At 42.1% G+C, this 23,674-nt stretch overlaps 1 protein-coding gene across 1 annotated transcript in view; it reads right to left on the bottom strand.

Annotated features, from left to right (window-relative positions):
• The window catches only part of LOC138528419 (retinal guanylyl cyclase 2-like), a 772,203-nt gene that overhangs the window by 175,132 nt on the left and 573,397 nt on the right, over window positions 1–23,674 (bottom strand). Inside the window, exons 15-16 of the mRNA XM_069640033.1 lie at window positions 12,796–12,970; window positions 8,874–8,972 (exon numbers count right to left, since the gene is read on the bottom strand). Coding sequence (XP_069496134.1) covers window positions 8,874–8,972; window positions 12,796–12,970 — 274 coding nt within the window. The remainder of the gene's footprint in view (window positions 1–8,873; window positions 8,973–12,795; window positions 12,971–23,674) is intronic.

Raw genomic sequence — 23,674 nt, 5'->3', positions numbered from 1 at the left:
AAATAGCAGACAATTCGGATTTTGGCTAAATCCTTTAAGCTACTGGGAAAGATCTGTAGAGATGTTCTTCTAATGGCCACCAACTCCTCTGCCTGGAGAAGTTTTCATACTCTATTGGGATGAGGAACTTGGTACCCAAGGCATAACTAGCTACTTCTATTTAAGTGGTGAACCTTGGAGAAAACATTAAGCAAATGTTACCCAGGGCTTTGATGATACACTCCTGGGTTTTAGTCAAGCTATTCAGCTGAGAAGTGGTCTTAACATTGGCATCTTCTTGCACTTGCAAGAATATTTTGGAAAGCTCTCTCTGGCAAAGGGATAAAGATCACATGAGAATTCCACTTGTGTTGCCCAAGCTTTCTATTTCCATAGTCCATGATGTCACAGAAATGAAATTTGCTAAATGGTACCAATTTCTGAATTTGTAGGGAATACGTTGATAATCTCCAGGGCCGGGTCTAGGTATTTTGCCACCCTAGGCAAAGTGTCAAATTGGTGCCCCCCACCCCTTTATGCACTTGAACACATACCTTTCATGCTGCACATGATGCACATATTGACATTTTGTACTTCAAGGCCCAAATTAATACTGCCTTACAGAGCAGCGCTCTAATGTTTCCCATGACCATGTGCGAGAAAGCAATCTAGTCCTGTTGTTGTTTGGAATTCTGGGACTTGTAGTTTTCTGAAATTCCAAGTGGGGAACAAATATATGCCAGTATAAAATACATTTTCATTTTGTCTGCGCCCGTAGACGTACATTCAGGCTTTATGCCGGCAGATGCCAGCATTACCATATAAGAATGTACTCCTGTCGGTTGTGACAGTACAAAATGCCATGCCACTGTAAGAAAGCATGTCCAGGCTGGCTGCACCAAGCCAGTCGAGCAACTTGCCCTAGTGATGCTGTTACTACCCGAGTCATGCTGCCCAGAAATGTTACTACCAGCACCACCCTGAGACAGGTTCAATGAGTACCTGCAACATGCTATGCAGGCATTGTGACATGTATGCCCACTCCTCTACTGGTGGAAGGAGTTAGGACACATCTGACAGTTGTTGGACTAAGATGTTCTGGAAAAATAAATCTCAGTGTCGATCACATGGCTCAGAAAAGTGAGGAGCCGCTCAAACACAATGGTTCTTCAACAAGCCTATTCTGGAAAGAGCCACTCTGCTGAGATTGGCAATAAGGGTGCAAGGAGGACCTTTGTGTCCTGGCAGAGCTGGGCACTATGGAATGTTGCTGATACAGCCCACAAACTACAAACAGGCCCCATTCAACCATAAGAGGGCAAAGACCTTTCACCAGGCCCCTGTGCAACAGGTTACGATGGCAGCTGCAGTGGCTCTGCATGGTAATGTTCTCTGTCAATGGCCATGTTGGCAAACAAATTAGAATAACCTAGATATTATTAGGGTATCAAAGGTAAGTAATATTATTGTTTCTGATCATGGTTGCATATTCATGTTTGCTTGGCTGGTTATTAAGTTAGAAACATCTATCAAATGAATGTGATAGGTGAACATATCTGTTTTTTTATTAATTTCTTTTTTCTAATTAAAGAATTGGCAATTAGTCTCAAGGCTTTATGATAGTTTAGTAAGCCTACATATTATAGCACAATAAATACAGATAACGGTGACAAAAAATGTGCTTTGCAGTCATGCAATATTTGGTGACTTAAGATGTCTATGCTGATAGAAAGCACACAAATCTAACATCTATCTATCTATCTATCTATCTATCTATCTATCTATCTATCTATCTATCTATCTATCTATCTATCTATCTATCTATCTATCTATCTACGTTCTTGTATTGCGCCACTAACCCAAAGGTCTCAGGGCTAGTGGTGCAATCCTTTCGCTCATGTTATAACATAATTAACATGGCCTTTACCAGAGGGGAGACACAAAGGGCACATAGAAGTTTATCTTTGAGCCATAGTGCCCAATAAAATGTGTGCCTAGTAAATACATAAACCTAAAGCTAAAGACACTCCCACATGTATCACTTATCACAACAATGAGAGGGTGGGCATCGACATTGTTGGTCCCCTTGACCCTCCCACGTCTTCAGGAAACAGGTTTATCCTGGTTGTAGTAGGCCCTGCTACTAGGTATCCTGAGGCAATACCTATGAGGACTGTTAAGGCTCTACTTGGTATTTTTACCAGAGTAGGGTTTCCTAAGGAAGTGATATCCGACAGGGGATCCAATTTTATGTCCCCCTACATGCAAGCCATGTGGAAAAACTTGTGGTGTCACTTACAAGTTCTCTACAGCCTACCATCCACCGACAAATGGACTGGTAGAGAGGTTTAACCGTACTATGAAGAGCATGATAGATGCTTTAGAGGAACCCCTTAAAATAAAGTGGGACCTTTTACTGCCATGCCTTCTATTTGCTTATAGAGAAGTCCCTCAGGAGGGAGTTGGATTTAGTCCCTTTGAGCTTTTCTATGGCCATCCAGTTGGAGGCCCCTTGGCCCTGATTAATGAGGGGTTGGAGAGTGCTCCTTCCCCCAAGCTAGTGAGAGTCACTGACTATGTGATAGGTCTCCGGAGGAGGATGTTCCACATGATGGCAGAAGCATAAGAAAACTTGAAAGCAGGTCAGGCTCTGGTGAAGCATTGGCATGACCAGAAGGCCAACATGGTTGAGTTTACTGAAGACCAGCAAGTTCTATTTATGCTACCTACAAGGCAGAGAGCCTTACAGGACAAATGGATAGGACCCTCCAAGGTTGTGGGAAAACTTGGAGAGGCTAACTATCTGGTGGACTTAGGCAATCCTAAGGATGCTCCCAGAGTCTTTCACACCAACCGTCTAAAAGCTTATGTCGCAAGACCAGAAGAAGGAGCTTTGCTTCTAGCTTCAGCTCAAGAGGAGGAGGAGAGTGAAGCTCTACCTGACCTACTCAGAGGACAACCTTTAGATGAGAAGATAGAAGGAGTCAATCTCTCTTCTAATTTGACACCTGAACAACAGGAGGAGTGCAAGTTTCTGTTAAATCAGTTTGCCTCCCTGTTTTCACTATCACCAGGCTTAACCCCTTGGGGCCAGCATGATATTCTCATTGGTGACTGTTTACTTGTTAAAAGCAGAGGTGACAGGATGTCAGATCATGTAAGAAACCACATAAAGGAGGAGGTCAACAAGATGCTTGATCTCAGGGTATTAGAGCCCTCTACCAGTCTGTGGTCTAGTCCAGTTGTACTAGTGCCAAAGGCAGGATCCAAGGAGTTGAGATTCTGTGTGGACTATAGAGCTCTTAATGCAGTCACAAAGACTAATGCCCACCCTTTATACAGGACAGATGAAATGGTGGCCAAATTTGGTTCAGCCAAGTACCTCAGTACATTTGATCTCATTTCAGGCTATTGGCAAATAGCAATGACAGACCATGCCAAGGAGAAAACTGCATTCTCAAACCAAGCAGGCCTCTACCAGTATATGGTAATGCCTTTTGGACTAAAGAATGCACCTAAAACATTCCAAAGGATGGTTAATCAGGTTCTGAATGGGATGGAGGACTTCTGATTGGCATGCTTGGATGACATTGCAGTGTTCAACCCTACTTGGAAAGAGCATGTTGACCAGGATATGTTTTGCAGGCTCTTGAGCAGACTCAACTGACCATAAAGGCGAGTAAGTGTCAAATTGGTCAGAGTAAAGTGGTCTACCTTGGACATGAGGTAGGAGGAGGTGAAATCCGGCCATTGCCTAGCAAAGTACAAGCTGTACAAAACTGGGCCACCACTACTACTCAAACCCAGGTGAGAGCCTTCCTAGGCCTCACTGGTTACTATAGGAAGTTCATAGAGAACGATGGGACCATAGTTTCCCCCTTGAATGTGGTCTGGTCGCCCAAATTTCCTAAAAAGGTCAGGTGGATGAGGAGTGCACTCAAGCATTTGAAGGCCTAAAGAAAACCCTTTGTCAAGCTCCAGTCGTAAGAGCTCCTGACTATAACCAAACCTTCATTGTGCAAACAGATGCTTCAAATACAGGTATAGGTGCATTCTGAGTCAGCTGGATGAGAAAGGTAGGGAGCACCCCATTTGCTTCATCAGCAGGAAGATGAAGGAACCTGTGACAATGTTTTGCTATTGTGTGGTCACTGAAGAAGTTTAGACCATAATTGTATGGATCTACTTTTGTGATTTAGACTGACCACCAATCCTTGAGATGGTTGATGCAAATGAAAGGGGAAAACCTTAAAGTATTGAGTTGGTCAATCAGCCTGCAAGGGTTTGATTTTACCATTGAACACAGGTCTGGGTGTCACCACCAAAATGCTGATGATCTCTCCAGGATGTTTGACCGACTGGAGTAAGGATATTCATCCAGGAGCGGAGTAAATCCTCCTGTCCCTTAGTCTGGGGATGGGTGCGAGTGTTAGGGAGTATTCTCAAGAATGTGCTAATTTCCCTTACCTTTTGTTCCCTCCAGCAACTTTGCTGGATTTCTAGGATTTTAATTCTTACCTGGAAAGAATGTGAGCCTTTTTTCCCACTCTTTCATGCATTTTGATGTGTGTTTTACTTTTGTGTTCTTTGTGTTCTTTAGATATGGAGTTTTAAAACAACTCCATAGGCATCATAATTTTCTTGTGTGTCACACAGCACCTTCAGTGCAGTGGCACAGGGATGTCTTTCAGACTTCCCAAGGTTTAAATACCTTCTCTGGGACTGACTACTGTCGCCCAGAGCATGTAAAGTTAAATTGACTTTACTAGTGTTTTTAAATTTACAGACCCAGCACACACTATCTTCCTATAGAGTGCTGGAGGGGTTGACTAGCATCCCCTGAGTCTAAACACTCATGTAACAGTAAATGAATGGGGGAAGGAAAACTGTTTAAAAGCAGGCCTCTGGGACTTGGAAAGCAGAGTCGGCCACTGGAACAAAAGAACCGAAGATGAGCTGAAGGAAGACGACTGCTGCAACTCCTGGTCGACCGGTGAAGCCCTGCTGCAGGTCCGAATTGCCTGAAACTCCATCAACAGAGAAGCCCTTCAAGGTTAACTTCTCCCCTTGAGTTTGGTGGGAACAACCAACTTGCAAGTCTCCTGGACACCATCCCTATACTGGTCGAACTTTCTTCCGAGTGCTGTTGAAAACCGGATAGCCAGTGGGAAGGATACCAGTTTGTGGTCTTTAAGGCACTCACACCTTAAACCGGCGTTTTGCCAAGCTTGTGGCCTCTTCCCTTGGCAGTGCAGGAACCTCCCAACATCCTCCTTCGTGTCCCCATGACTGAAGCACAGGAACAGTGAGATCTGCATGATCTGCCAGGAACAACTGCCTCAGCTACAGCTCTTCTTCATTTAAAAGGTACTGTGAAAGTGTGGTCAAGAACTCTGTTCGGCCACGGTGAAAGTTTGTGAAACTTTCCCAACTTTGCAGGCTTGTCCTTCCCTAAACCAGCATCTAACTTTTTGTCTGACCAACTACTTCTAAAAATCATGGCAAAGACTTAACCGCTTACTACCAGAACTGTGCTAGGCTATCCAAGATTTCGAACCATTGACTTTGGCCCAGGTCTATTGAATTGAATTGCTGGTTGTAGTGAACTGAAACTATTTGCCCTACTTCTGAAAGTATGTGTGCTTCTGATTCTTTTAACCTTGTCTTTTTACCCCTTTTTAAAGTAACTGAAGTGCCATTTTGCTCCCACTTCAGGGGAGCTGAACTTGTTCAGAAACTGATTGGTTGTGTATTGTAGTATATTCAATTGTGATATTGATCTGTTCTTGCTAGTGGAATGTTTTCCAATTGACTGTGTTTACCAAGAAACCTTGAGGAAGTGTTTGAATCACTGTGATTGCTATTCCTTTGTGTAACCTCTTATACTGCTCACTTTACTCTGGAGATAAGTCTGGCTGTTCAGCCACTGCTACCACATTACTGTGTAGTACAGGCTCGTACCAAAGGTGAAATTGTACTGACACTGGTAGTCTTAATTGTGTGTAGTGTTCCCAAAGGGTACTGCATGTGATTCTGCCTAACAATATACACTCATTCTACCTTCTGCTTCAATACATCTACTCTTTAGCCCATCCATTTCAGCTATTGCCATCCTCGAGACCGAGAGGCAGAACAATTACAACAATAGGACACCCCTTGTCTGTCTGTGCTGTGTGTGTGTCGGAGTCTCTCTCAACAGGCAGGGCCCATGTCGGCAGGCTACAACGAGTGTGCATGGTTGGCCACGGGCGGCCCGGCCTGACAACTGTACAGAAGAGAAGAACAATATTCACACAAGCCTCAGTCCCGAGGGCATGTGTGGTGCTAATGCACAGGTGCGGCCTGAAGCCCTGCACATGGCATAGAGCTACAGCGCCGAAGCCCACACTTGAGTCCCGACCTGAACCTCACGTGCCTGCTGCGCTGACTGCTGCTGCAGACAAAGCGGAGAGTGCTGCCTACCTGAAGACTCGAGAGAGAATACTATACATTGATTTATTTAGATTTATTTCAGCATACAAAACCCACAGGCATCTAGGCGCTAGCTAGAGAGTGCATAGCACAATTTGCCAAGTGCAAGAATACACATATTGCTTACAGATTACAATCAAGTTTGTGTGCAAACTTGCAAAACCTTAGCTCATGGTACAGGTGGCTACATCCGGCATGCAGACAAGAAAATGAGGCCAAGTAGGTATTAGGGAATACAGACTGGCAAAGCCTCACCTCATGGTACGGAAGGCTACATCAGGCCTGCAGACAAGCAAATGGGACATGTATGTATACAAACAATGTATAAGTGGTTATTGCCTTCGGCGACATTTGCCGCTCTAACATGTTCACATTACAGGCAAATGCCTAACCTTGCACTGGCCCTGAATCTTGCTAAAATAGAGCCCACTGTGCTTGGAAACAGGTAAACATAATAATTTCCAAAACAAGGCACCCCAAAAATGAAATGCTTGTTCTGTCGCGCAGCTACTGCAGAGATCGGGAATCATATGAACTCATTATGAAAAAAAGGGTGGGAGTGGACTGCCTTCCAATTGATGTGTTAAGGCTGGGTGGCCCACTACCACCCATTACAAAAGCATGGAATTTGCAGGGACATGTTTCCATTGAAAAATACCACAGGCAGTAACCTCCTCTTGGGTGAGAATAGAGTAGGTGAGGCAGAGATTTGCTATTTTTGACCCCCCTGAAGCACAGTGCAGCCAGATCAGAATGCCAGTTCAGTATTAGGGAGCAGACATTATATGGATTGAATATGCCCAATTCTTGAACTTTCAAACAAACACGGGAGGTTTCCCCTTCAGGGTTCCGCTGAGAAAAATATTCACGTATCCTCGTTTCTGCACCAGACACGAGTTTTGGTAAAATGACAAGCCATGATGTATCTGTGGCCTGTAAGAAGTGTTAGGCTCATAGTTCATGGTCCCATTTCTCTCTTTATACGGCTGCATTTTTTTCTCTCTTTCTTATAATTAAAATCTGTTTAAAAAGTAATAGAGATAATGTGTAATTGATAAACAATATGATTAGCTGATGGTTCAATGCTGCACTTCTCACCTTAATGGGGGGGCAGCACCCTGGTTGACGTGAATAAGGGGGTTGCAAGCCTACGCAGCACTTTACAACATTTCTACGACCATGGGTTTAAAATATATATATATATATAATAGGTGTAAATTGGAACTAAGTTACACTTTAGGGTTTATTCATCATCTTTAAAAGGATTGTTATTGTGCCCGCACTTTGAAATTTTGCAACTGAGACGACAAAATAAATACTCCTGTAGAATGCCATAAGGTGTTATGCTATATATACAATGCGTGTTGTCTTGTGCATGATCATTCTTGTTCATTTAATGTAATGCTCATAATGGTTTTGCGAAAGGTGTATATTGTACAACCACAACACAAACATGTAGGCATGTTAGAACAGAACAGATTGCAGGGACAGTAGGAAAATACATCTTTCATGCACTGGAAATAAATGCTCAGATGTATTGTAGATGCCTGACAATGAGGACACTATTAAAGAATGTGAGGAGGCCACAACAATGACAATGTTCATTTTGCTTCGGTGTTGTTTTGTCCACTGTTTAGTACCACTACATGGGATCTTTCACTTGCTGCCCATGGACATTTATTTGTTGTACATTTCCTATTTGCATTTGGTGTGACCACCCCAAGGGAGAGCTTTCACAACCCACTCCTAGATGGGAGCCTTTTCCAGAGGGCCTGAAAGATTACACAGAATGCTCTTATGGCCAGAAGTCTGTGCAAAGTCATTTCTGCAGTACAAAATGACATTGCACTGCAAAAATACACCTTGCACAGTTCCAGGAATCAGGGTTTGTGTCGGCAGTGCAAAATCACTTTTAACCGTGCAAAATATTCTATGATTCGGGCCCTGGATAAAGATAGCCAGAGTGTGACTGATGGTAGTGGCTTGGGCACCCCCCTCCCTACCCTTGCTCCAGGTGACATGCTTTCTGGTGGGGAGACCTTAGACTTAGGCTTCTGATGATGTGGTGGGCAGCATGAACCTGATCGTGTGGTATTTCTGCACGCTACCTATTATGAGGCATGTTAAAGCACTTGGTGCATAAAGTTTAAATGCACGAACCACATTAGGATACACATCAGCATTTTATGAAGGTCGACTATAAGTGTGATAATCTGCACTGGTCGAGAAGAGCTATATTCAAATTCACCGAACTGTACAACAAACAAAACACTGACATTGTACAGTTACCCTAAGAAGAGAGTGTCATCACATGCTAATAGGTCTTTCACATTAAATGAAGCAAAGAGCCCTCAAAATGTAGTTTCCAAGTGACCGTGAATCTTGTTTTCGTCTTTTGCCTCATTTGCCAATCGAGTACTCACGCAATCCGGTGGATTCCATCCGTGACGCGGTGTTCACTGTATCTCCAAACAGACAATAGCGGGGCATGGTCAGACCGACAACTCCAGCCACACATGGTCCTAGGAAGAGATGAAAGCATCATGAATTCTATCATGCTGCATCATGGCGCTGGAGATCTGAACCTTTGACTTCTAAAGTGCTGGGCACCTTGACCTATTAGTAGACCCTGTGCAGCAAACCACATTCAAGAAGCATTGAAATAGCGGAGAGCAATCCTACAAACCTTGCAGATAATGATTCTGCAAATGCACATTTCTAAGGATTTCTCCCCATCTGGCTTGATCCCCATAATTGTCAAACTGAGGAACTGCACTAAAACATCTTCATCCCAGCATCTCCTCTCTTAGCTATTTCTGGTATGTTTGTCTGGAGACTTTTTTCATTTCAATATTGTTTTCCTATTTTACTGTCAACCACCGCTGACATACTCATCTCTCCTGCCAGCCTCCAGGCTGGTTACCAAGGAGAATAGAAAATGCACTTCCAGGTGTCAACAGCGCCTTCCCTCGCTCAGCATTGAACTGAAAAAAGGAAACAAAGGAAAAGCTATTCTCACAATCTACCACCACAAATATGAACCACTTCCCTCTCCATCACTTGCATCTGAATATTCTCTCACAGGTGGACACATTTCTGGCCTCTGTGTTGAATCGGCATGCTTTACTTTGTTTCAGTACAACGAAGTAATTATTCACCTTCTCTCAGCCAATCAGAATTCACTAGCTGACTACCGAAATTGACTGCATTCCAGACATTCTGAATACAGAAGCAGCCAGGGAAACACTAGAGAGCCTTTCTCTGCATTCAAGAAACAGCAATGCAATTTCCCTGCAGGGTTTCTGTCAACAAGACACTACAACCCAATTTAATACAACGAAGTAGAAGCAAACCTCAGAACAACGTTTTACATTTCTGAAGGAAACATTTCTCATTTTAACATTGTACCTAAAGCAAACTCATGTTACAGTGTTCCCAGTTAAAATTAAAGTGCTTACCTTAGAAAGACAACCTAGTTATTTAAAAAATACAAAATAAAACTGCATGTAGTTTATTAGCACAATGTATATACTTTACTCATTACTACACTGACATGTTTTACTTCACTGACACAAGTCCAAAACGTGCACTTCTGCAGCACTTTTTGGTAACAGCCTTACAGAATTCACGGGGGTCCGGGAGGCAATTATGATGGTCACTTAGAATAATAATAATAATAATAATAATAATAATAATAATAATAATAATAATAATAATAATAATAATAATAATAAAGAATAATGACTTGCTCCCAATGCATGGCCTAAAGTGAATGAAGACTCGTCCCCCGGTCAGTAAAGCTATAGTAAAAGGTCATAGCTGTTTATTACGCAGTAAGCATGGGCCAGATTCAAAAGGGTTTGCATTGCAGCAAATCAGGAGATACCTGTGAGCGTATCTGATTTGTCTCTGCCACATTATGCCTGTTTCAAAAACTGGTGCAAACCTAGAGATGCCCGGACTATCTCTGATATGCCTTTGAGCATTTGTTTGTGATTCACATTTGCACAAGAGAAGCTCCACTATGCTTCAGGCACCACCCGATTTACTTATTCTTTAGGTTTTGTCAATAGGATAAAAGGAATCAGGAGCACATATTAGATGGTCATGGGCGCCCCTTGATTTGGTCCCGTGCAGATCTTTGAGAATCAGAGCCAAAACTGCCAGGGATGCATATTCTCAAATAGGTCCATTATCGTCATGCACGGTATAAGTCGGCAGATGTCTAGAGTGAGCTTGACTGTCTCATTTACCAAGGATAGGTAACATATGTCAACTTTGTGACTGGCCTGCCCTACACATATTGAATTAAATCAGATTGATATTTTATTCATATCGCGCTCATACACAAGTGTTTCAAAGCACAACAAGGCAAGGGAGGGGAACAGGGGAGAACAAAACAACAATCTTACTAGGCCCAGTGACATTGAGAACGTGCAAGTGCATGGGAGAGGGAATATCATACCAGGGTAGGCACAGATGATGCAAAAGGGCAATTATGGAGTCTGGGCATTGTTATGGGATGTGGCAGGGTCATGCTTTGCCCATTCATTTGGATGTGGTAGATGGTGAACCAGTAAGAAGCCACAAATAATGTTTACATTGGTCTTTTTGTAAACCCCTTACGTGCGAATGGCATCTATGTCCGTCCATAATTCCCATAAAGAATCATTGTAGGCTCTGCCCACCCCAGCACTGAAGGCTGACTGGACAGAAGTAAAATAGCCACATTACATGCACAGTGCACAGTAAGAAGCACTGACGCGAATGCTCTCCTCTGTGGCCTTTTGCTACAGACATCAAAGATACTGTCCTCCTCTGCATGTTATTTTGAACAGAGGATAGTTAAGTCATAAACAGAGTAGGCCGAACTCAAAGACATAGTCAGAGGCATGCATATGTTATAACAATTGTAAGTTATGTCCAAGGGTTACACATATGTTGATTGAGATACTGATGTGTTGTGTTCAAATATCTGAATGTATTGTAATCAATTAAATAACATAGTTTAAAGGCAAAGAAATTAAAAAAGTACCATGTACAAGACTTTTGTTTCCCAAGCTCACAGAAACTCTCCCATTCATTTAGTTGAATTCACAAAGAAAACACTCTCACACCTGAAACTGTGGACATAGTGATTGTAATGTACACCTTATGCATCAGAAAAGGGAGTGTAAGTGAAAAATGTATTAAAGAAAGAGAAGCAACACCGTGCTGCAGGGGTAACTCTGCGTTTTCCTATTCACTCATCAGTGATAGTCTTTAGGAAACATGTGCAAATAAGGCTTGTGGCCAAAGACCTTCAGATTCTGAGGGTGAGGTTATTGCCATTACGTGAATGGCAGGAGGGGCCACAATTTCTGACGAGCTCAGCAAGGTGAGAGAAGGGAACCATAGGGTTTCTTCACAGGAGAAAAGACTGGACCCAAAGCGGGGCCGGCCTGTAGAAACCGCTGGTTTCTTCATATGATCGATCTCGGGTGGTCACCCTACAGGTAAGGTAAAGAACGAGAGCCACTAGTGGTGCAGGCTCTTTAACAAAGAACGGGTGCATGTCGGGACACCTGGTCTTTATTTGTGTACCGTGTTTGTACTCTTTTTACTTGTGTTGTGAATTCAAAGTGTAAAGAGTATTAGGAAGGTCACATTTATATAGAACAACCACAAAAAGATTGTTTCTTGGCATAATGTTAGGAGTTATTTCCCAATTCAGCAGGAGCCATTTCATCATGTTCAGAAGGGTGAAAGGCTGAGTGCCCCTTACCTGCATTCGCGGTTTAAGAGCCTTTCACTAATATTTATTTTATTTTTTTTGCTTTTTTAAAGCGCTCACACAGCCCGAGGGCATCGAGGCGCTGTTACAGAAATTGTTTGTTTTTTAGTTGCGCAATTGTTTTTTTTTTTTTCTTAGTTGCGTATTTTTTACGTGCTTAAATACCCAGAGGTTTCTAAGCACGGACCGCAGATCGAACCTGTGTTGCCACGTGTCGTCTTGCTTCCAAGACGATCACATTGCAGCTGAGCTATCCTCCCGGGACATTTAACATTAGCTTCCCAAATGGCTAGTAGATAGGTAGCACCACCAGCTAACTATTCTATTTGAAGATCTCACCTGTATTGCCCTCTTTTTCCCAATATCAGTCATATTTGCACTTCCACATATTTTCAAGACTCCCCTCTTTTTGTTCAAAGTATTGGTTTGTGAAGAATGTGCTTCACCCTATGGAAGTTCTGTTCTTTGTAAAGTGCTCAGGTGTCATTTAGGTGGTGGGGTGCTGAATAAAATATCTAACAACAGCATAACTTAGCATATGGCACTTTTCAATAGAGCAAATCCCTCTTTACCTGAGTGCAGCCCTATTCGTATCCTCACGGGTACGTCCGGCATGTGCCTCATTTGAAAGGATCCCACAGAGCAGAGAATGTCTAGGGACATGTTCGCTATTTCCGCCGCATGTTTGTTTCCATTTCGTTTTGGAAGCCCAGATGCTACCATGTAGGCATCTCCGATAGTTTCCACCTAGGGAAGAAATCCAATATTAAACCAATACAACAATCAAATACTGTGCTACACTAAAACAGGTAACATTGGCATTCAGAAGGAACCAAGAGTAAATCAGGTGTTCTTGATCAAATTGGTGATCCACTACTTCGGGAGTCAGAACTAGGAACTGAGGAGGACCACTGGATCACCAGATGTGTTGGACTAGAACTCCCATCAGCCCTAATGGGGGATTATAAAAACTGCATCACAAAACATCTGGTGAGCGGCCGGTGGCAGACCCCTGCACTAGTTAGATATTCCCATCCATATTGCGGTCAAAACGCAGATTAAAGCAATGCACGAGAACTTGATATGAATGGGGGCTATTTGTATCTTCTTGGCCATGTGTAAATACAGAGCAGGACTGCCCTGCACAATGACTCTATTAATTTTCTATCAATATGGATTTATCACTACACAGATGGGGATACGTGAATACCATGTTTTATGAGAGCATAATAAGGTGATTAATGATGAGCAATGGGGTAAAAAGCTCATGATATACTAAGTTGCATACCACAACAACTGGACTCGATGCTTCTGCCACACTACATTAAGAAAAGAAATAAACACAGCTGAGGCATGTTTAAGACAGTTTGTACAAGTCCCAACTTCAGCATACCAGATTTCAACCTTCCAAGGTGGTGTATACTGTGCTAGCCCGGTTGCATCCCCTATGTGTGCATTAGTACCAGGCTCGCCACAAAAAGAAATCTACACACTGGGCCTCATCACGACTTGGGCGGTAACGGTAACGCTATTAGCGCGGGTGGTATTAGCCCTACCGCCGAACTCCCCGGCGCTAATAGCGCCGGATCACGAGTTCGGCGGTAATGTAAGTCCCCATTTCCCACTGAGCCCATTCGGTAATGCCCCATTCCCCATTGGGCTCAATGGGGAGTCTTCGCGCTAATACCGCCGGCGGATTTCCCGCCAGCGATAGTAGCGTGAATTTTCGGCGGATTTTCCCTCAGCTCAGAGCTGGGGCGAAATCCACCGAAGCCCTGATTCGGCGGACCCTTAAATCCGGCGGTAATAGTGCTACCGCCGGATATAAGGGTTACCGCCGAAGTCGTGATGATGCCCACTGATTGGTGTGTTTGAAAGCCTTACCTTAAGTTATTCCCACTCACATTGTGGCGTGTCCCTCGCGCCGTTCCCCAGCATTCTTCTGTAATTCAGATTATTTTTCTTTGTTTTGTATGGCTGCCACGGAAAGGGATAAGGGACTAGATTTCTCAGTTTGCGGCAGGCAGTTTATTCAAATTTTTTTTGGGCTAGGAAACGCAGCACGTTTCGCAACTGAAAAGAAACACCATTAACATCCCGGTCTAATGGACTGGGGTACTAATGGCAATAAATCCCTCGCTGGAGAAGCTTTACCCTTCGGCTTGGGGCTCATTGTCTAGATAATGCCCATCCTTGTCATCACACACACTGGGGAGTTGGACTAGAATGAGTTTGTTTGCCTTTCATGTGAGTTGCATTAATGTAAGGTTCATAAATGTAAATTCTTTTAAAAATTGCTCCTTTGGGTTAGCTGGAATTAGAAAATGGCTCTAAAATAGTGAAGAACTGATCAGGATAGAAAGGAGCTTTATTAATCTACTCGCAATTAAGTAAGGCCATCATAGACTATCCTCACGGTCCTTCATTAAGCAATGTGCAATAGGCAAACAACAGAAGCAACTGCTGTCTTTCTTCAGAGACAAGACTACAGAGGGGGGGAAGAATGTCTGCGGACAAGACTAATGAGCTATAATCCAAAGGCGTCCATCCTTGCTTCTACTCAAGTACTTACAAACATGACTTGATGTAAGTATAAACATTTGGAAAAGTGGCACAAATGCTATAAGCAAGAAAGAGTCATTATTTTTAAAGATATAGTTAGTTATGGTAAGAGAATGACAGGAAGCATTTTTGAAAAAGTAAACTTGATAAATCTTGAAAGCAGCGATGTCATAAACGGCAGACCATGCGTATCACCAACTGGCCAATGCAAATGTTCCCTCTGTGAGTCCAGACACATTGACAAGGCAAGCATGCTTTTCCTGAGAAAGTCCCTAATGGACTTAGAGGATTGCCTCTGAAGGCTCTCTCTGCCTTGAGATGAACCCTGGAGTATCAGTCAACCTGCTACTGAAGGCATCTCAAATAAGGGCAGGGTGAGGGCAGACTAACTCTACTCACTGACTACTGTATGAGCATCATAGACGATGGGTACATCAACAGCATGCCTGTTCAGGTAGGGTATTGCCTATAGTAGGCCTCTGATACTGGGTCACAGGCGATCTCTTGAAGCATGCATCATTCTATCTATGCCCCTCCTCCACGAGGCAGACCTTCATGCTCTACAACAAGCAGCAGAAGATCCAATAAACAGCCATACAATAAATAACATGTTGAACTCGGTTTGAAGAGGGGGTAACTACTATGTCAAAAGTGGTACCCCAGTGCCTTATCTTCTTTGTGCCGAAATGTGGAGGAAAAAAGCAAGTGAGACCAATATCGACTCCCTACATCTAACCAGTAAGGTAAGGCAATTCCCAGGTGAAATTGATGTGGACTTTCCTCCAGCCATGAGACAGTAAAGCCTTTACTGTTGTCTCATGGCTAGAGGAAAGTCCTCAACAATAAAGATATATAAGAACGGTCAATGTCATACCTTATAGAATTATGCCTCTCTTATCCTTGAAATATTTGGGAACTCTAATATGTGCCATAATGCATTTTGTGATGCACATTTTTTATGTTTTCTGGCGAAAATCCACCTCACAGTTCTAACTTGCTTAGATTGCATTCTTTCAAATTTATCTCATGTCATATGTCAAGAAAGAGCTAATCTGCCTCTAATTGATGAGCAGGATTAATATGAAGATGGGCTGTCCTCATGTTATGGCTATTCACAATCTGGCTTCCAGAATGCATACATCGAGGCCTCAATCCTTTTTGCTATCACCGTTAAGAGGTCATTGTTTTGTAGTCTTTACCACAGGAGGCAAATCTTTCCCAGTACAAGTGTCCAAGGTCTGGGATATATTTCCAATCTGTCATCAAGTGCCGGTCAAGTGGCACAGCGAGTAGAGCGCTCGCTTTGACAATGCAGGTTCGAATCCCGGCAGCGCCAAACTCAGTGTTTCATCCTTCCGAGGTCGATAAATGAGCACCACACACCGTGGGTAATAATAAGCAGCGCTCAGATACCTGAGGGTTCGTAGCGCTATATAAATGCCAAATTATTATTATTATTATTAATTATTATTATCAGACATTCTTCCCTTTTCTCAGATTAAAGGAAGGACTGAAATGTCCCTTTGTTTCAAAGGTCTGTTTAAGCATCTGGTACATGGCCAATGGCTCACATGTCAGCAGTAGTAATGCAGGTTAAGATCAGCACCCATAGGCCTCAACTGAGGTGTAAGGTGCCATAGAAATATGTGTAGAGAGCCAGTCATTCAGTAATTCGGCAGGAAGGCTACACGCTACCATTAATGAGCTGATCTAACAAAGCATAGGAGCAATAGCACTATTTACCCTAGAATCAATCATGTGCAATAATGACCCATCCACACAGTGCCATTGCTTGAAGCACATGTTATCTCAATGAAAACTCAATGCAAATACAAGCATTATGTTACTGACCACTCCTTCCATGGCGACTAGATGTCAAACCCATTGGTCGTACTTAGCCCTTCCACAAACACACATTGATTAGGATCTTTCAATTAGAGACATTTATGTTGGGCTTGACAATTTAAGGATCCCAAGCATTTTCCATTATGAATCCTCACCTAACCCAGGGTGAAATCAATTGTTTTCAACTCATGCTTGTTGAACACAACCATCAATGTACCGACAGATGAATCTATAGTTTCACGACAATCCAAAGAAGAGGAATGGCAAACCCTACAGGACTGCTCACAAAATTGCAATCCACAGTACAAAATAAGTCTAGGTCACACTGGAGAGAGGAATAACATCAAGGAGATTACCTTGTATGAACAAACTGCAGTAAATCAAATACAGGGATGATATGGTTCTGTAGTTTCAGATCCCTCACCAGGTGCCTTTTTAAGACACCACATGAGAAAAAGAACTAGACAATGGAAAATACTATGGAAAGATGGAAAATAGAAAGGAATGGGAGGTTTAGGACGGGACAGGAATGAGCTACTGGTGGTCAGTAGTGGAGATCTTTCAATGTCGCTTCTATGATAGAATATTTTCTCTTAAACCGACAATGAGACAAAGCTCCCAAACCTGTCCTCCTATGAGGGCTTCCGATCTGACTTCTCCAATGAACGAACATAGTCTTATGGCATTCGTGGCTATCCCATACAAATCTTTTCTGGGCCATTACATTGAGCCATAAACATATGCTCATGTTCAGTATCTCTTGGAAATCTACTATCCAGGGATGTGAAAGACAGTGGTTGGTTAACTCATCAAACATTTCACCAAACAACCCACCGTCTCGCTTGCATCCCATAAAGATTATTTGTTACAGGATTTGGTGCATGTGTTCCATGGGCATTGTGGGTAGGTTCATTGCTATTTAAAGCCCCCACTTCAGTTCTGTATTTGTTAGTCCCATTCTACTAATTCTGTTAGTCCTTGCCAGAATTTTCAGGGTTCTATGACTGAGCAATACAGTTGCAATTGGCTATGCAAGATCAGGTTTTTATGCAGCTTTCATGTAGTGAGCAATGTATATCTTGTTTGTTTGGTTTAGTTTTCACAGAACAGCACGTTCAACAAGTTCAGTAGTGCCCACAAATATTTTGTGTGATACAATTTAGTTAGAACTTTTTTCCAAATTTGTAATTTTTAAAAATATATTTTGGGAACAGGTAGCAAACAATATAATGCAACATTTATTCCCATTAAAATATAATTTCTTACAGTTGCGGACACATTTTTATTGATAATTAGGAAGTTCTAACATTTTTAAGTTGAAAGTTGCTCTTCTGCAAGCAATTCTTAAAGCTCTCAGTATAGTTTTGATATTTCAAATTTGTTAAATAATTTGTTTGGACTTTGAACATGTTGAATTTGTTAGCTTTAAAGGTCTAAAACATGTTTAGGATAATAGGAAAAATTACAAAGCTATATTGAGCTAAAATGTTATAGAGGATTTTTATTTCAGGTTTTCCAGATGTGGAAATGCATTGCTAACTAGTTCTAAAATATACAATTTTAAAAATCTTCCATGAAGTTAAAAAGCGTTAGGATTTGTTTTGCTTTAATGCGGGAATTGTTGTGTATAGAATTCTACATGTTTATTAGTTGGGCAGTAATTGTATCTAGATGGTTAAATATTCTGGGTGGAGTGGAATTGCAAGTTTTAACCCCACTCTGAGCCGGTGCACAAGAACAAGGACAGATCTGCCTATTTCCTATCAACTTGGCTATTTCCGTCTGATGGCCCATTGGGTACCAGGTGAAATGCATTTTCTGAGCAACCGGAGGGGTCTTTGGTGTTCCCAGGTATGGGCCTTATGCATCATGGTATGGATTGCATCAGGACCCACAGGTGACACCACTGCTGTACATCTACTATTCAATTATCTAGGAGATGGTGCAGTGGTCAAATTTAACCCTGGCATCCTTGGCTCCATAATAGGATTCAGCATTCTGAACCATTGGTGCAGGGGCAAGCTTTAGGTTTCGGCACACCTCATGTTAGTGCTGACCAGATGCTTGGATTCCATTGTTGATGTCTGGCTGCCAGTGGTGTTGATGCTGGTGGGCGTTTTCCCCTACCAGGTACCTCTGGTAATATTGTTTATGTAATATTGGGGACATCTGGTACAAAATGAATGTATGTAGGACAATTTCTTCCACAATTTTAGTCAAACTATTTTCTCTTCTGATTCAGAGAACATTTGCTCCATACCTGACACTGTCATCAGTTGAGAAGCTTCAAAAGGTTAACACTGCAGCTAGCAGGAATTAACCTTTGACTTTTATGAACCATGTTAGTTACGACCATGATTTTAACTGGGGTAAATGAGTCTTATGTTTAACATTGCACATTACAACCCATATGATTTTTTTTTCAGTCAAATTGTTGTGCGGCCTCATGTTCTCCTGCAGTTGTAGACTTTGGGAGGATGTTGCACCTCCCATTGCACTAACATTTGGACCAAAAGGTGAAATATGTGATGTCATACTGGTAATTCTCATTTCTTGAATTAACGATCAACACTACATCCAGGAAATTTCACCGAAAGATTTGTTTTGATAATTATGTTTACTTGAAAGGATTATTTTAGTTTTTTGTCAAGTTTTCAGGTAAACAAGAACCATGTTTTTACATTTCCCTAAGTTCCAGAAACTCTTCAAGACCTTCCTCTTCTCTTTCTCTTCCTCTCCTCTGCTAACCCCCTCTCTCTTTCTCTCCTGCTCACTCCTCAATCTCTCCCCTAACTCTGTTCAGCTTTTCTGACTGGCCGCCTGGTTCACCTCCAGAGCCTTACAGGTCCCAGCCCCCCCGCCAGTCTTTGCACTTAACTCTAAGCCTCTGCACTATGGTCAGCACTACAGCACTTTCAGCATAGGTTCCATGATAGAGTTAACCTCTCTGCACTTAACCCAGGAACCTGCTGGACTGGGCGCACTAGCTTCCCCTCCCATCTCACTTGCTCTTCTGTCTGTACACTTGCATGTCCTGAATTTACTAAGCCTAGTAAATTCTGTCTTGTCGCCCTTGTCTCACCTCCCTAATCTGGTTGCGCCTGAATCACTTCATGCACTTGCACTAGGAGAAATGATCCACCACCCTATTTACTTCTTTGTTAGATCATTCGGAAATCTCAAGGCCTAAGAATGTCTACTGTATTCCCTTGCTCCCTTCCTGCCTTGAAGCGCTTTGAAGCACTTCACTTGTAAAAATAAACTATTACAATTACAATATCATGGCATTCTAACAAAAACATAATTAATATGCACTGTACACTGTGTTCAGTGTGGAAGCATTCTCAGACAACAAGACACACAGGATTAAAAATAAATTACTGCTAGAAAAGTTCATCACCAAAGGACCAGAAAAGTACATTTTAAGGTGCACAATTCCACCATTTTATTTTTATTTTTTATTTACTTGAATTTTAATCAAAAAGATGTTTTTTGATTTTTACAAGAATCGTTTGCTTCTCATATAATCAATTTTTCTCGTTTTCATAGATTGTCTCCCTCTATCGTAGAGTTGGCGATAGATTTCAAGGCTAGTTCTATTAGCTTCACCATGGTTAAAGTCCATCTCGTTGTCTCTCCTGACATTAGCCTGTTCCAGACTGTCGCTTCATCTAGCGTCACTGCCCCTTGTAGACATGATTGAAGATATTTATCTCTGTTTTGCTGTGTCTTAGGGCATCTTAACACTAGATGTTTCAGTGTTTCAACTTGCTCTTTCTCTTTACATAGGCGACAGCTGTTATCTGATTTCGTTGGCCAGATTGCCAGGATTTCATGTGTCATCAGCAGATTTAGTCTGGCTTTCAAAAATGTTGATCGCATGTTTTTATTTGGGAATTTTGTACAGTAGTTCAAGGGTTTCTTGACTTTGTTGAAAGTCGGTGGAAGATGGGTTAGTAGCTTTGCACTGGCTGTGTCTATCGTCTTGATCCAGTCCATGAGCTCCATTTTTCTTTTTACCCGGTATGGGTTGGTCTTCAGATCTTCTTCCGAACATGATATTTCTCCGAGAGTTTCCTGAAGGGTTAACTCCCACTTGTTGAGTGCTTTCCACGTTCCACTTTTGAGCTCTTCTGCGATTATGGAGTAAATTGGGAGGGTGTCCGCCATGATGATTTTTCTATATAGTCTCATTTTACTCTGGTCTACTAAAGATGACAAAGAGACTAGACCCAGTTCTCGCCTAATCACTGGCATGGAGGTTGACTTTGGCAGACCTAGGAACGATTTCCAAACAAGTCCTTCCAGCTTTTGCCATATCTCTCTTGGAGTATTCAGTGAGGTTTCCATGCCGTAGATGATTGTTGGGACGACCTTTGCTTTATAGAAATTTATCGCTGGAAGGAGGGAACATTTTCCCAATTTTTTGTCTATTAATCTAGTTTGCGCAGTTAGTCTTTTCGCCTTTACCCATAATTGACCTTGCATTGACTTGTCTGTGGGCGAGCTGTCAATATGCACCCCTAGATATTTGAACTGATCGATGACTTCAAGTTTGGTTCCCTAAAGAAACCATTTCCGGTGTCTTACTGTCCTCTTCGTTGCTTTCTCTAAGACCAGTATTTTCGTTTTCGCTATATTGATTTCCAAATTGTTTTCTTTGGTATATCTTGCCAGATTTGATAATTTCCTTTGTAGGCCAATTTGGGTTTGGTCGATTATAATGGCGTCGTCTGCGTAAAGGAGTCGCGAGATCGGCACCTTCCCAATTTTAGGTGGAAATGCTCTTATATTTTCCTCATGTGGTTGGTAATCACCAAGAAAGGCGATGAAGAGAGCTGGCGCTAAAGGACAGCCTTGTTTGACTTCTCTCTTTACTGGAATCTCCTCGGACAAGACTCCTTGTTTACTCAATTTCACTCTGATTTTGGTATTGGTGTGAAGAGCTTTTATGGGATCCAAAATTGACGTTGGGCATTTCCAGTTGTGTAGTTTGGACCATAGTTTCTCCCGGTCTATTTTATCAAATGCTTTCGATAAGTCTACAAATGCGAGGTACGCTTTTGGTGCGCCTTCGCTGATTTTTGCCTTTAAGATGTTTATTGCAGTGCCTTCATTTTTTTGAAACACGGTTTGGAAGGTGTCTGTACAGGGTGCATTTTTTGCCCAAGTTCAAAAATGATGTAGCAATTGTATAGCGTAAATTTTCCCCACAATGTCCAAGAGCGCTATGGGCCTATAGCTTTCTGGATCTTCTCTTCCACCTTTTTTATACACCGTAACAATTATGGCCTTTAGCCACGTTTCAGGAACCATTTTTGTTTGACTGCAGTGGATGAATATTTTACTGAGGATCCCCGCCCATGCTTCTGGCGATTGTTTCAAGTCCAAATTGGTTAGGCCATCTGGTCCCGGTGCTCTCGATGTTTTCAGGTTATTGATAGTAGTTTCGATGTCAACTGTATTTGATACATAGACCCATGTGGACTTGGTATCAAGTTCTTCTTCCGATCGATTCGATTGCGGCAAATCAAATTGAGCCGCTAAGTATGATTGCCATTTTTCCTCTGGGACCGCGTTCAAAAGTTCTGATGTTTTTGTTGAGTTCGAAGATTTAATTAATGCCCAAAAATCTGATGATTTTTTTGTGCTTAGACATCTCAACATGTTTTCAGCATCTTTTTGATATAGGAGCAATCTATGGTGTTTTAACCAATCGTTATACACCTTTTTTTTGCTTTGCCGTTTTTCCCATGCTTCATGTGTGTTCATTTATTTTGCATTTTTCTTCCATTTTTGAACTATTTTCCTTTTTTCCACCACCAATTTGTTGTAGACATGGTTCGTACCCTCCTTCTTATTTGAGTGGTTTATAACCGGTCTTCTATAAGGAGTTAGTAATGTTAAGTAATTCTGTCGCACTACAGGCTCTTGTTTATCATTGGGATCTGGGAGATCATATTTCGGCGTTAGCTTTAGAACTTCTTCTTCCATTAGGCGGACCCTAGATTGTTGGTTGTTTAGCTCGACGTTAAAGTATATGACGTTAAAGTATATGACTCTTTCTGTAGTTGAAGACCTTGCCATGTGCAGATCAAGAGATTATGGTCACTGTAAATTGTTCTTTGGACTTTGTATTATAGGATCTTGGGAAGAAGGCTGCTGGTTACATATATGTAATCTAGGGTAGCGCTAGAGTTTAGATGTTCCCATGTTGGAATATTCATTTGTTTTGGGAACAATGCTGCAATGTTGTGCAGGTTTCTTGGTTTTGCCATCACCCACCAGGCCTTTCCTCTTTTTGTTCTTATTTAGTTTGTTACAGTTTGCGTTCAAGTCTCCACACACTATTAGATCAAAGTTATTGTACTCTGTGTATATCCAGTCTAGTGTTTCCCCTATGCTATTACAATGCTATTACAATAGGCTTTAGTTGTCATTCGTTGGGGGTTCCAATAGGTGTTTATAATAATCAGTTGCTTGGTGAACATCTTCTTCGGTAGATTCGTTTGGTGGTTCCATGATGTTAAAATGACCAACATCTCATACGTTTCCTTTAACTTCGTCGGTTCTGTCATTCTTATTGCTGTCAGGAGACCCAACAACGGGCGCCCCAAGAGGCCCTTTCTTGCTGGAGATATTTCAACTGCAAACCCATCTAAAGCTGGTGTATCTTGGAGCCATGTCTCTTGGAGACATAGGATATCGAATTGACCTAAATCGACGTCTCCCGGTATGGTCAAGTGGCTGTGACCCTGTGTATTCCACGACCCCAAAGCATATCTCTTGATGCTTCTTTCATCCAGAATGATGGTTGTTCCTTTGCTAGTTGATTGCGGGGTCTCATTTGATTGATATTTCTCCGCTTTAGGGTTCAAAGTTGATTTCAACCATGCCCATGGTCCTTTCACTGATATCGTATCTTTTGCTGTCGCTCGATCTGCGTTGCTTCTTCTCTCAGTTGATTGATTATGTGATGTTGGATTTTGGCTATGTCGACGGTGCCTGTGAACAGCTTCAGGTCTTGTGCGTAAGATATTATCG

This window comes from Ambystoma mexicanum, chromosome 7q (genome assembly GCF_040938575.1).
Source record: "Ambystoma mexicanum isolate Mex_15411 chromosome 7q, UKY_AmexF1_1, whole genome shotgun sequence".
Lineage (NCBI taxonomy): Eukaryota > Metazoa > Chordata > Amphibia > Caudata > Ambystomatidae > Ambystoma > Ambystoma mexicanum.
Note: the sequence above shows the minus strand (reverse complement) of the source record. Positions and strands in the feature narration are given on the sequence as shown.